At 43.8% G+C, this 12,284-nt stretch overlaps 1 protein-coding gene across 1 annotated transcript; it reads left to right on the top strand.

The window, feature by feature from the left end:
* Positions 1 to 1,285: 1,285 nt before the first annotated feature.
* On the top strand, positions 1,286 to 8,893 carry TMEM129 (transmembrane protein 129, E3 ubiquitin ligase). Its single transcript, XM_068188464.1, has 4 exons — positions 1,286 to 1,683; positions 2,807 to 3,281; positions 5,541 to 5,700; positions 8,261 to 8,893. Exons 1-4 carry the CDS (start codon positions 1,479 to 1,481, stop codon positions 8,507 to 8,509), a joined length of 1,089 nt encoding a protein of 362 aa, XP_068044565.1. The 5' UTR covers positions 1,286 to 1,478; the 3' UTR covers positions 8,510 to 8,893.
* Positions 8,894 to 12,284: the final 3,391 nt, after the last annotated feature.

Below are 12,284 nucleotides of genomic sequence, written 5' to 3'. Positions count from 1 at the left end.
CAGGGCCAGGCTGGGTGGGGCTCTGAGCAGCCTGCGCTAGTGGAGGGTGTCCCTGCCCGTGACGGGGGGTTGGAATGAGATGAGCTGTAAGGTACCTTCCAACACAAACGTTTCTATGATTCTGCAGTCTCAGCTGTTCTGCTTCATGCTTTTGCATGAAATCACAGAAGGAAAACTTGCTGCTTCACCAACCCGGTTTTTATTACTGGACTTTACAGTCTATTCAGCACATTTAAACAGTCCCTACTGTTGAGTCATCAGGCAGCAACAATGAAATGACTGTTAAAACAATAAAGTTGTTAACAAGGATGTCTCTTAGAATGAAGTAAGATGCACAGAATCCAAGCATGATTTTACCGATGTAACCATCCTCAAGAGTCACTAAACCACCATGAATTCCCGATCTCCATCACGTCAGCACGTCAGCCATCTGCCAGCGTTAGGATGTCACACTCCGTGGGTGGTATTTACTATTGACTTGGTTTGCCATCATTAGTAGCATATAACATCACATGCTGCTTTCTCTGCCGTGCTCTTCCAGTTATACAATCTCCCTTTCTCTAAAACAGAGAAATGTGGAACTTTGTGGTTATAACAGGGTGCGTGCAGGGGGTTTCCTACAGTCTGTAAGAAACAGCAAATCTTGTGGCTATTAGCTATTGTTTGTACTTCAATAGTAACAAGATATTCCAGTCAAGCCTCTCCCTCTACTGTGTTTGGGGGTGTACGAAGATACCTTGAAACATGCCTCCCTTTAGGGCATTTTAAGATGCTACATCCTTGTCTTATTAGAAAATATTAGAAAACATCACATAAAATGCACAAGGAGGAGCAAAGAGAAGCTTTTTTCGACGCTTAAGTAAAACAGGCCATTTCCCTGCTTCAGAAAGACGCTGCCCTCATCCAACAGAGCTCTTTTACGTGCATAAAGAACTGGAATCGGTTCCTTCTGCCAGGGCTGTGGAGCATGACCTCGAGCGCGGACAATGCCTGGGGCCACGGGCAGGGGCTGCGCGTCCCGGCCGGGCTGGGCGGGCGCGGGGTGCGGGCGAGGTCCGGCTCCGTCTGGAACGGGGACGTGGCTCGGGGCTCGCGGCCGGGCAGGCGCGGAGGGGCGGAGGGGAGGGAGGAGATGATGGAGGGGCGGGGACCATCCGTGCGAGGGGAGGCGGGTCCCGCCCCGGCGGCCCCGCCAGCCCGGCAGCGCCCGCGCCGCGCATCCGGGGGTGCGGCGGGAACTGCCGCTGGAGCGGGGGGAACTGCCGCTGGAGCGGGGGGAACTGCCGCTGGAGCGTCCGGGGCTGCCGGGGAACTACCGCTGGAGCGTCCGGGGCTGCCGGGGAACTACCACTGGAGCATCCGGGGCTGCGGGGGGAGCTACCGCTGGAGCGGCGGGAAGCATCGCTCTCCGCTGGAGCATCCGGGGCTGCGGCGGGAACTACCGCTCCCGGAGACCCCGGCGCCCCACGGGGCGCAGCATGGAGAGCCCCGCGGTGACCTTCACGCTGGCCTACCTGGTGTTCGCCGTGTGCTTCGTGTTCCCTCCCGACGAGGTGCGCTCGGCGGGGCTGACGGTGCAGAGCCTGCTGTCCGCCTGGCTGGGCAGCGAGGACGCGGCCTTCGTGCAGTACCACCTGCGGCGCAGCACCGGCACGCTGCTGGCGCACTCCCTGCTGCCCCTCGGTGAGTAGCGCGCCGGCCTCCGTGCAGTGAGCACCCCGAGCTGTGTAACCAGCGGGCGCTACCGCAGCACATGCACTCACAAAGGAATTGCAGTTTAAGTACAGACTGGGGAATGAGGGGCTGGAGGGCAGTGCCAGGGAAAGGTTCTGGGGGTTCTGGTCAGTGGAAAGTTGAACCTGAGCCAGCAGTGCCCTGGCAGCCAGGAGGGACATCCCTGTCCTGGGGCAGCAGGCCCAGCATGGCCAGCCGGGCAAGGGAGGGGATTGTCCCGCTCTGCTCGGGGCTGGGGCGGCCTCACCGCGAGTGCTGGGGCAGCTTTGGGTGCCACAGTATAAGAAAAACATTAAACTATTAGAATAGAGTGCCCAAAGGAGGGCACACGGACGGTGAAGGGCCTTGAGGGGAAGCCGTGTGAGGGGAGGCTGAGGGCGCTTGGTCTGTTCAGCCTGGAGGAGACGGAGGGGAGACCTCAGTGCAGTTACAAATTCCTCGAGAGGGGAAGAGGAGGGACAGACGCTGATCTCTGCTCTGTGGTGACAGAGACGGGACCCAAGGAACGGCCTGAAGCTGTGTCAGGGGAGGTTTGTGTTGGGTATCAGGAAAAGGTTCTTCCCCCAGAGGGTGGCTGGGCACTGAACAGGCTCCCCAGGGCCTTGGTCACAACACCTGCCTGATGGAGTTCAAGGAGTGTTTGGACAATGCTCTCGAGCACATGGTGTTACTCTTGGGGTCTCCTGTGCAGGGCTAAGTGTTGGACTTGATGATCCTTGTGAGTCCCTTCCAGTGCATCATCTTCTGTGAGTCTGTGATTTAACCAAGGAATGCAAATCTGCTTCCTTTAGCCATATAATTCTCCTAAAACTAAACAGAATCTCACAGGTAATTTTATTCAACAACCAAATTCAGATCACCTTCCTTTAGGTATATAATTCTGGTAAAAATCATTGATGCCTAAGAATTTAATTCAGCTTGCTTGAGACAAGAGGTTTGAATTTCAAGTCATCCAGAAATACAATACTTCTCTTGGAGGTGAGCTCACTTGTTAGATAACCATATGATTCAGGGGTATCTGCTTTTGCAGGTACTTAATTATTTTCTGAAAGTAAGTTTTTTTTCCTTGCAGGTTATTACCTTGGTATGTGCTTTGCTGCACCTGAAAAACATCTTTGTTTTTTCTACCTGGCTTCAAAAGAGTGGAAAACTTTCTTGTTCTTCGCCGTTCTCCTCCCAGCAATCACCAGTGGCCTGGCATATTACTGGTCACGGAAGGGTTGGAATAATCATCCGCTAGCCCGGACACTCGCTGTTCACGCCCTCCCACAGTCAGGCTGGAGGGCAGTAGCTTCTTCCATCAACACAGAATTCAGGAGAATTGACAAATTCGCTACCGGAGCGCCAGGAGCGAGGGTGATCGTTACGGACACGTGGGTGATTAAGGTGACCACCTACTGTTTGCATGTTGCCCAGCAGCAGGACATTCACTTGACGGTGACAGACTCCAGACAGCACGAGCTCACCCCAGACTCCAACGTGCCTGTGCAGTTCCTCACCATCCGAGTTGCCAGTGTTAATCCCTACGTCAAGGCATTTGATATCCGGTAAAACAACTGCTAAACCTGTTATGTTACATGTGCGCTGTTTGATGGTGCTTAGGGAGCACTTTTGTGACCAGTCTGGAGATTCCCTGGTCTCATCCCTTCCTTTCTGGTCCCTTCCTGGTGTTCAGGGCTGCTGTATGTGCAGTTCTGCCGTGCAGTGCAGGGAAGGTTGTTTAGGAAGATTCATACCCGTGCGACACTGAATACACAACAGATAAACAAAGGGATTGGCCTCTTTGATCCATTCTTAGGGAGAGGATTGTGCTGGATGCAGTAAGAAGTAACTGGATAAAATTAGGTGAGAGATGGAGAACAGGAGTGAAAGGTAGAATTTTTGGTCTTCTAAATTTTGGGTGAGGAGAAATAGCTATTTGTCTAAAACTGTCTGTTTTTCATCCACGACTTTGGATTTTTCCTTGTGCTTTAGGCTCATAGTTTCATCACTGCTCAGAAGAGCTCTCACTGAGCAACTGCAAGCCAACTGCTCCTAAAACAAGGAAGAAATTTTGGTCCCTTTCTGACTTATGTGTTCTCATAGCAGTAAATCATAACAATTGTGAACTGTTAGGGCTTGTTTTGCAAAAGCCCATGCTGATTATCTCATTGGTCTCTGTGTAACCAGGGTAAGGTACAAGTTCAGCAGAAACCTCTGAGTAGAAGGGTGCTAAAGTTTTTGTTGTTGTGTTGTCAAAAGCCATCTTAGTGCTCCTAAAATTATATTTGAAAAGGTGTCTTGTTGCTGTAAATATGTATGTCAGGAGCATTTATTAGGTAATTAAAAGCATGCAGGTAGGTGTGCAAGTGGGGCAAGCACAAGGAAAGCAAAGAGGTGATTATGGTAGAGATCCAGGTGAACACAACTCAGAACAAGAGGTTGCTCAAGGTAAGCATGACAATGATAAGAAAAGAGACTTTTACAGACCTGTGACAGCGATGACCAAATTAGTATTAAACAAGGAATGATTTTCTTCTGCAAGCACTTCAGTGCCAGAGTACACTACAGCTGAGAAAATCATTACTTGTTTGACAATACCTTTTATGGAAAAAAAGTCCTAAGCCCAAACTCTATTTTGTGACTAAACAGAATAGCATCAAGAACAGTGCTTAAAAGCTGTTCTAATAAGATGTCAGTGATAGTAAATCTCTGCTAGAATGTAGCAGAATCATACAGGATCACTGTATATATCCAGAATCAGAATCAAATGCAGTGAGAGGTTTCTGGAGGAAAAATGCTTTTGTGCTGGTGGGCCACATTTCTCTGCACATTCAGTGTGAATTGTTCCTGTGGATGTAAATGTCTCTGATTTGTATGGACAGCATCTGTTCAATGACATTTTCCTGTAGCAGTAAAAACAATGGAGACCACCGAGAGCTAGAGCTAAGCCAGCCTTGCATTGTGCTGGGCTCTGGGAACTCAGAGAGTAGTAGGAAAATGAGGGCAGTCTTCCAGGGACTTCTCCATGAAAGCTGTTTAGTGAGTGGAAGCATTGAGCTAGAGAGTTCTGACACTACAGTTCAGAACTCTTATGGTAAAAAGGGATGACAGCAGGGATGTACCACTGTAGGATCTGTGTGAGGCCTCATGTGCCACTTGAGTGCTGTGGACATCACTTAAATTTAATTTACAGAAGCAGCTGGTGTGAAACACAGCTTGCTGCAGCCTTAAATCAGCAGTGGTTTGTGACCTTTGTGAAATTTCTGGGATGATGTTATGATACAGTCTAAAATTGTATCGTAAAACCACAGAACCTGATAGATTGTCATTTCTCCGCTACTTCTGTACACCTTGTGATGCCTGCTGCATGATATAACTAATTGCTCCTAACTAAATTCCTCAGGAGTTTAAAATGGAGAATTTAGATATTGTCTAAGTAAACAGGCATTAAAAAGGTGACAGAAATGGTGCAAACAGCACTTTGCAGTTGATGTGTGGTTTACATACCTATATTGCTTTTGTTCGTGCTGATTACTTAAAAAACCTTTATTTCTGTACGATGTTTTAGCTGATCTCTGACATACCCTGCTGGCAATCTTACACAGATATGATTGAGGACAGCGTGTTCTGTTGACCAAGTTGTGCCAAAACCAGTAACTAAACAGCAGAAGAAAACAAGAAAACAAACACAATTCTGTGTATTTATTCTGATCAATAAGTACCAGCTTTTCTGTGGATTCACTTCAGTTAACCTCTGCAAGGTACTGTCAAGGTATTTGGGTGGATAATCATGGTAACATTTTGCTCCATCTTCTCTTCTTCAGGTTGAACTCCACAGAGTATGGGGAGCTCCGGGAGAAGCTCCGTGCTCCTATCAGCAATGCAGCTAATGTTGTGATCCATCAAAGCCTTAGTGATTTATTTTTAGAAACCTTTACATCTCTGGTGGAAATAAACCAGACATACCATGTTCCAAGCACTCAGGTGAAACTTTCTATCCGTGTGAGACTGTAACAATTATACTTTCAAAATAGATGAGCCTGTGATTACTGTGTAAATGATAAATGTTTACCTAGGGCTATCTCAAGTGAATTATTAAGAGAATTCATTGTTGTGAGGTTAGCAAAAACATTTTATTAAAAATATTGATTAAATGACAAATTATTGCTAAATTATAATTATCATGTGTTTACTGCTTAATAATCCTCATTTAATAATTTAGCAGTATTCAGTCAGTAATTAAATGGTAATTGAACAGCAGTTAAGCACCCTACTACTCGCTACACTTCAAATAATTCAGCTAGCTTGCATACAATATGTTTTAGATCTATTATAAACTTACCTTACTTACCTTTCTGTAGGTAACAGATATCAAGTAAGGGATCTCTTGATCTCAAGAGATCCTTTGAGAGGTCTCCTGCCTACCTGAGGCTGCCTTACAGGAGAGCTCCTTGGGCTTGGGGGCTGCAGTCACTTACTTAGAGAGTGACTGATGGTTGAAGTGCCGCTTGGTGTGGGTGTACAGCTGTAGGACTTACAGTTTCATTTCATTGGCCCCTGATAAGACTTGACCTGGATTCCTTAACTTCCTGAGAAGATGCAGCCAAGCACACTTTCTTAGGGTCTGCACAGCCAAGGCTGACTCCAGTCAGGCCTCCTGGTCAGTGATGCCAGAAACCCAAGTGCTATTTGCTCAGTCAGGGTGATGCTTCCTTCACAAATGGTCACCTGCTGTGTCAGTAAACTCATCAGAAATGTAACTCTGGCTGCAGCTTCTGTTCCTACTCGGGGAACAAATTGTATCTTGAGCATTAGGGTTTTGAGACATGAGAAATAACATCATGAAATAAGCTCTCTGTAGTAATTGCTACTAAAATGTTACACAAACACATTTGGAAATTATGACCTTGCACTTGTAGAACTGCAAGGTCATCATTTATGGAGAGCCAGAGCCACAGCTGCTTTTGCTGTTCTTTAAGCAGTTTGCTCTAATACAGCTTGCTTTTCTAGACAGCCAAGTTTTGCTGGATCTTCTGCTGAAATAAACTAATGATTCTGAATTGGGGTTTGCTTTAGTTATAATTATTATAGCTATTATTATATGGTGTTAATTATAACAGCACAGAGTCATACTTCCAGTGATACTCCCAGAGACCTGGTCATTATTATACTTGTGCAGCAGTTGGAAGTGTGCCTGGAGCACTGTCCAGTGTACCACAGGGAACCAATTAAACCAGTACTGGTGACCCTGCAGGAAGTCTGTGTCCACTGGTTCAGCTAATGGAGTGAGGGTTTGGTGTCTTTGGTAGTGTTGTGCAGCTTATATGGTTTATGAATTAGCTAAAATAAAACTGGATCAGGTGTGTCTGCACATTATGTTGTGTGTTCCATTTGCACTGCCAGCAAAAAGAGAGGGTCACAGTAAAGAGAAGACATTAAAGCTGCTTTCTTGCAGAACATTTAATTTGTGACACATTTAAGTGGCAGCTGAGCTACTGAACTTGGGTTTGACATTGATTGATAAATGACATCACAGATGATGATAAGGATGTTAAAAATACACAAAAACATTGATTTTTCCCCTAATCTAAAGCTCCATTAATATGCTGAAAAAGTTAATCTTCCTATGCTAGAATTTTTCATGCTTAAAAGCTGAGATAAGACCTAATTTCACAAGTTAAAGCTGAGTAGCTTGCGTTCATCTGCACCTGCTCCACAGCCCAGCTGACAGTGCAGCTGAACAGACACTTGAGCTGACAAGGGAAGAGTCACTGGAGATCTGAACTAGAGACCACATAGAAAGCTGGTTTTTGTTCCACCAGAAGCATTTTGAACAGATTCAGGTCTCCATGCCTATTCAGTGTGCTGTCTTTTGAGCTTTGTCAAATTCTTGGACAGCTGGAAGATGTGGGAAATGCTAATTATTGTTTATTAATTGTAAAACACTTCATAGCAAGTGTTGTCCCCATATGCAACAGCAAGTTCATGTGGCTTAACAAACTGTGGGCAAAATTGGTTATTCCAATTTTATCCAAAAAAATTAAGTACATTTCTGGACCTTCAGGCTGAGCAACCTTGTGTTCAATACAGTCTTGGTTTCCTCATTTATGTCTCTTACTTAGAAAGATGGAAGATAGGAACAGCCATTTGCTGTGTAAGTGGTAAGAACTGTTTGCTTGGTTTGTTTTCCTTACTTTATACTGGTATGGTTTTTGAAAAATAGCTTGACTGACAAAGCTGGCTGCATGCTTACCTTGCTGTGGCTGCTGGCTGCTGGAAGCTCTTCAAAGAGTGAAAGAACACTTATTTTTCAGTAATTTTTGTTTAATCTTTAGTCTCATGCAGCAGTTCTGGGTTTTCTGTTCAGAGAAAAGCTTTGCTGTTGTTCCTTAGAGTGTTCTAGAAAAACCATTTGATATCTTCTGGTGGGGCAGTTCTGCCTTGATTATTCTGCCACAGATGATTTTCTAAAAGCCTTTGAAAAACACTTAACAGGAACCATTCTGTGCAGTTCACAGTTCTGATGGTTTTTCTCCTCCCTCAGGAGCTGGAGCCATGCATAGGGTGTATGCAGACTATTGCCAACATCAAGCTCATCAAGAACTGCCAGGAGCCCAACGAGGGGGAATGCCAACAGTGCTACTGCCGGCCCATGTGGTGCCTCACCTGCATGGGCAAGTGGTTTGCCAGCAGACAGGACCAGCAGCACCCAGAGACCTGGCTGTCGAGCCAAGTGCCTTGCCCGACTTGCCGAGCCAAATTTTGCATTCTAGATGTTTGCCTAATACGATGAGTAGTAACTTGGGTATGTTTTAACTTTTTTAATTTGACTGTGTTTCATAGTGGGTTTGGTTAAAAGCCTGCTAGATCTGTTTCTGAGACTTCATGTTCGATCAGAGTACAAACTCTAAAGGTTTCTTTTACAGTGTTGAAAACAGATGTAAATCTTCTCAGTTCCTTTCCACTTTTACCTTATCTGTGGATTTTACTCACCTGATGTCAGCTTCTGGATTTTAATTTTGTTTAAACCCCTGTTTTCCTTTCTTACATTTTGGATGGAATACGGTTATCCTTCTATATTTACAGTACTGTTGTTTTTTCAGGTTTTAACGTAGGTTAAATTCTTTATATTTTTTAATTGGGTTTTGATTCTTTAATAAAGGGCTAACTGAGAAAATTGCTTTGGTTAGACTTCATTGATACTTTTGTTATTCTTTATTCCAGTTGTAAAGTTACTGTTAATCTTTGCAGTTGTTTTTCAAACAAGTACACCCGTTGTGTTCCTTCAGCTGGAAGGAGCTACTTCCACTACATCTATCACAAAGGGTTGCAGTAGGCTAAGAAATGTAATCCCTGAAGATTTACAAGTCCTGTATGGACCTTTTATTTCATTAATTTGCCTCTAGCATACTTTTTGATGGATATCTTTATTTCAAACAACAGAAGGATTTGTCAACCCATTTACCTACACTGCTAATACATGGTTAAAATCTGATGGTTTCCAGGAGCTGCATTGCTTAGGGTTTCAATGTCCTTTAGGTGATGGGACTTTTTTTACATACATTTGAATGGAGTGCAGAAAACATCTGAGCTTTAATTTGTAAATTAAAATCACAGGTGGGTCAAATAAAGAAAGGAATACTTTAAAGCTTTGGTCCACAAGAATAAAAGCTCTTAATACCTCCCACCTGAATAATCAAAAGGATCTTACCAGTAAATCTTAGGCAGAGGTGGCATGCCAGTGATTACATGATAACCTCTTGATTACCATGGCAGGCAACTGGTTTGAGCAGGAACAGGTGGCAGGATGTAAAAATGCTACAAGTACTGGAAGTACAACCATGAAACATTTCATGAGTCTCATCTGAGCTACCTTGCAACCAGCCTGGAAGTGGTTACAAATGTGGCTGCAAGCAAGAATTCATAGAGGGGTAAGGAACTGAAGACAGATCTGACAGCACTGCTTGAAAACTAACATTTAATTGTTGGACTTTAACTTTGGAATTTTTAAATAATACTTATTTGTAAAAATCCGGACTGGTTGAGTTTAAGAACATTTATGCTTCATCATATCTCAGTTGCTTTATATACAACATCTACTATGCAATTAAGTAAACTACCTGTTAATAACAATGGCTTCTCTGTTTTCCATTACCTGCTGTTTTGGATTGTATAGATGTACAGAGTGAAAATTTGACACTGAGACAGGTTGTGTGGATTTATCTCTCTTTCTCAAAGAGCTCTTCAGTGACATGTTACTCTTCATCTGAATAGAATCAAATGGAGTTCTGGACTTTCAGACAGATTTGTTGGTAAGTCTGAAAACTAATAAAAAAATCTAGGAGTCGATTAGCAATTGAATTTAAAATATTTTCTTAGTACTTCTGTGGGAAAGTTATTTCTAGATTTAAAATGGCCTCTGCAAGATTTTTTAACCTTTGGAAGGTTCTTACAGGACCAGGTGGTGTTGCCTCACATGCACCTTTCAGTACACAGCACCCTTCACAAATAAGCACTTTGTAACATTTGCTTCTGAAAATTTACATAATGTGGCACTGACACAAGGGATGTGGCCCTTGAAATAGTTGCAGAAGAGAGAGTAGGATTTTGGAGCTGTGGTTTTGCCACTGCCAGTCATTCAGTTCCTACAGCACTTCGCCTGTTCAGAATAAAAATATTCATTGTAAAGAATGTGAGGCTGAAATCATAAAAGTCCTTGAGAATCTTAGATGCATGTAGTTGCAGATGGTTTTATAGACTAAAGCCAGGCCAGTTGCCAATAGTATCTCATGTAATAAAAGCTTTAAATTCCTAATTGCTACTGCAGTGGAATCTACTCTGAGTTGACTGGAAATTTTCACTTCAGTGAAACTTTGATTTTGTTCATCCTACCTCTTTTGTCGATACAAAAGTACAACAGAGTAACAGTCATAAATGTTTTATACCCTTGCATCTTTTAATGCACAGAAGTGCCTCATAGAAAACTTAGTAATAATTACCAAAACAAAATTATGATTTATGTTGATGATAGTTAATGATAGTACCTGACTTACATTCCTTAAAACACATTGTTTTCCCCTAGTTTAAATTCTCAAAGTGATCTGTCATGCCTTCAATATTTGTGAGCTTCTTAAAAGCTGTGAGAAACAACTTGTTAAAAATCCATATGAACATGAAAATAATAGTGTACAAAAATAGGCATTTCTCTTTGTGCTAGCTTCAGGTTATCATCCAAAGAGCCACAGGGCCATTTCTTTTCCCTTCAACTCAAACCTTTCTCTGATACTGTAAAACTTGCTAGACTGCAGCTAAGCACCATTCCATTCAGGACAAAGCTCAGTAAGACTGAGGTTCTCAGTGCCATTTTTAAAGAAGTGTTTGTGGACTTGGAGCTGTTGAAGGAGTTGAGATATAAATACTCAAGCTCTTACATGGATTACAAGACATTTTCTTCCAAAGACATACTGCAGGATTTCTCATTTGTGGTTTTTGGGGTTGATGGGTTTTTTTGCTAGATAGCTTGACTGTTTAAAATGAACAGTGTTATTTGGATGGCCCTTAGGCAAAAGGCTTAATGAATACATGCATTTAACCTTAAAAGCCTCTGAAGAGTTTAATAAAAATACAGTCAATTCTTTGTAAGACTTCTGGTTTTAATTTTAAAGTTATTTTTACCAGGTAAAACTTTATATGGGTGGAAATCAGTCTGGCTTATCTGTATGCAGTGTCTTACCTGAGAACATGGGAATAAATGCAAATAGGGCTTAAATTCTCCTGAAGGTGTACATGGTAAGTCTTCCTTGGATGGATTTTCCTGCTACAGCCTGAATGCAGAGGGTTGCATAAATGGAAGAAGGTGTGTATGAAATCCCTATAAGAACCTCAGGGGGAAAAAAAGCCTCCAAATACTTTTCACAACTACCAGATGGGAAGGGGTGACACTGGATGTCATGAAATCAGCAGGGGCAATGACTAAAAATTGGTTTTTCCAAGGAAGCACTGGCATTTAGCAATGGTGTGTGCTATATAAAACATTTACTTAATTGCTCAGATTTATTACCGAGTACTAGCAACAAAGAATCTATCACATTCCTGTAGGAGAGGACCTACTGGAGTGTGTCTAGAGGAGAACCATGAAGATGTTCAGAAGGCTGGAGCACCTCTGCTATGGAGACAGGCTGAGAGAGCAGGAGGTGTTCAGCCTGGAGAAGAGAGGGCTCCAGGGAGACCTTGGAGCACCTTTCACTAAAGGGTCTCCAAGAGGGTTGGAGAAGGACTTTTGACAAGGCCATGGCATGATGGGACAAGCAGGAATGGCTTTAAACTGAACAGGAGTAGGTTCAGATTAGAGGCAGGGGAAGAAATTCTTTACTACGAGGGTGGTAAGGTACTGGCAGAGGTTGACCAGAGAAGCTGTGCATGCCCCATCCCTGGAAGGGATCCTGTTCCAGGCCAGGCTGGATGGGGCTCTGAGCATCCTGCTCTAGGGGAAGGTGTCCCTGCCCATGACAGGGGAGTTGTGAGGAGATGGTCTTCAGGGTCCCTTCCAACCCAAACCATTCTGTGGT

The sequence above is a fragment of the Anomalospiza imberbis genome, chromosome 4 (assembly GCF_031753505.1).
Source record: "Anomalospiza imberbis isolate Cuckoo-Finch-1a 21T00152 chromosome 4, ASM3175350v1, whole genome shotgun sequence".
NCBI lineage: Eukaryota > Metazoa > Chordata > Aves > Passeriformes > Viduidae > Anomalospiza > Anomalospiza imberbis.
This window is presented reverse-complemented; position numbering and strand designations above follow the sequence as displayed.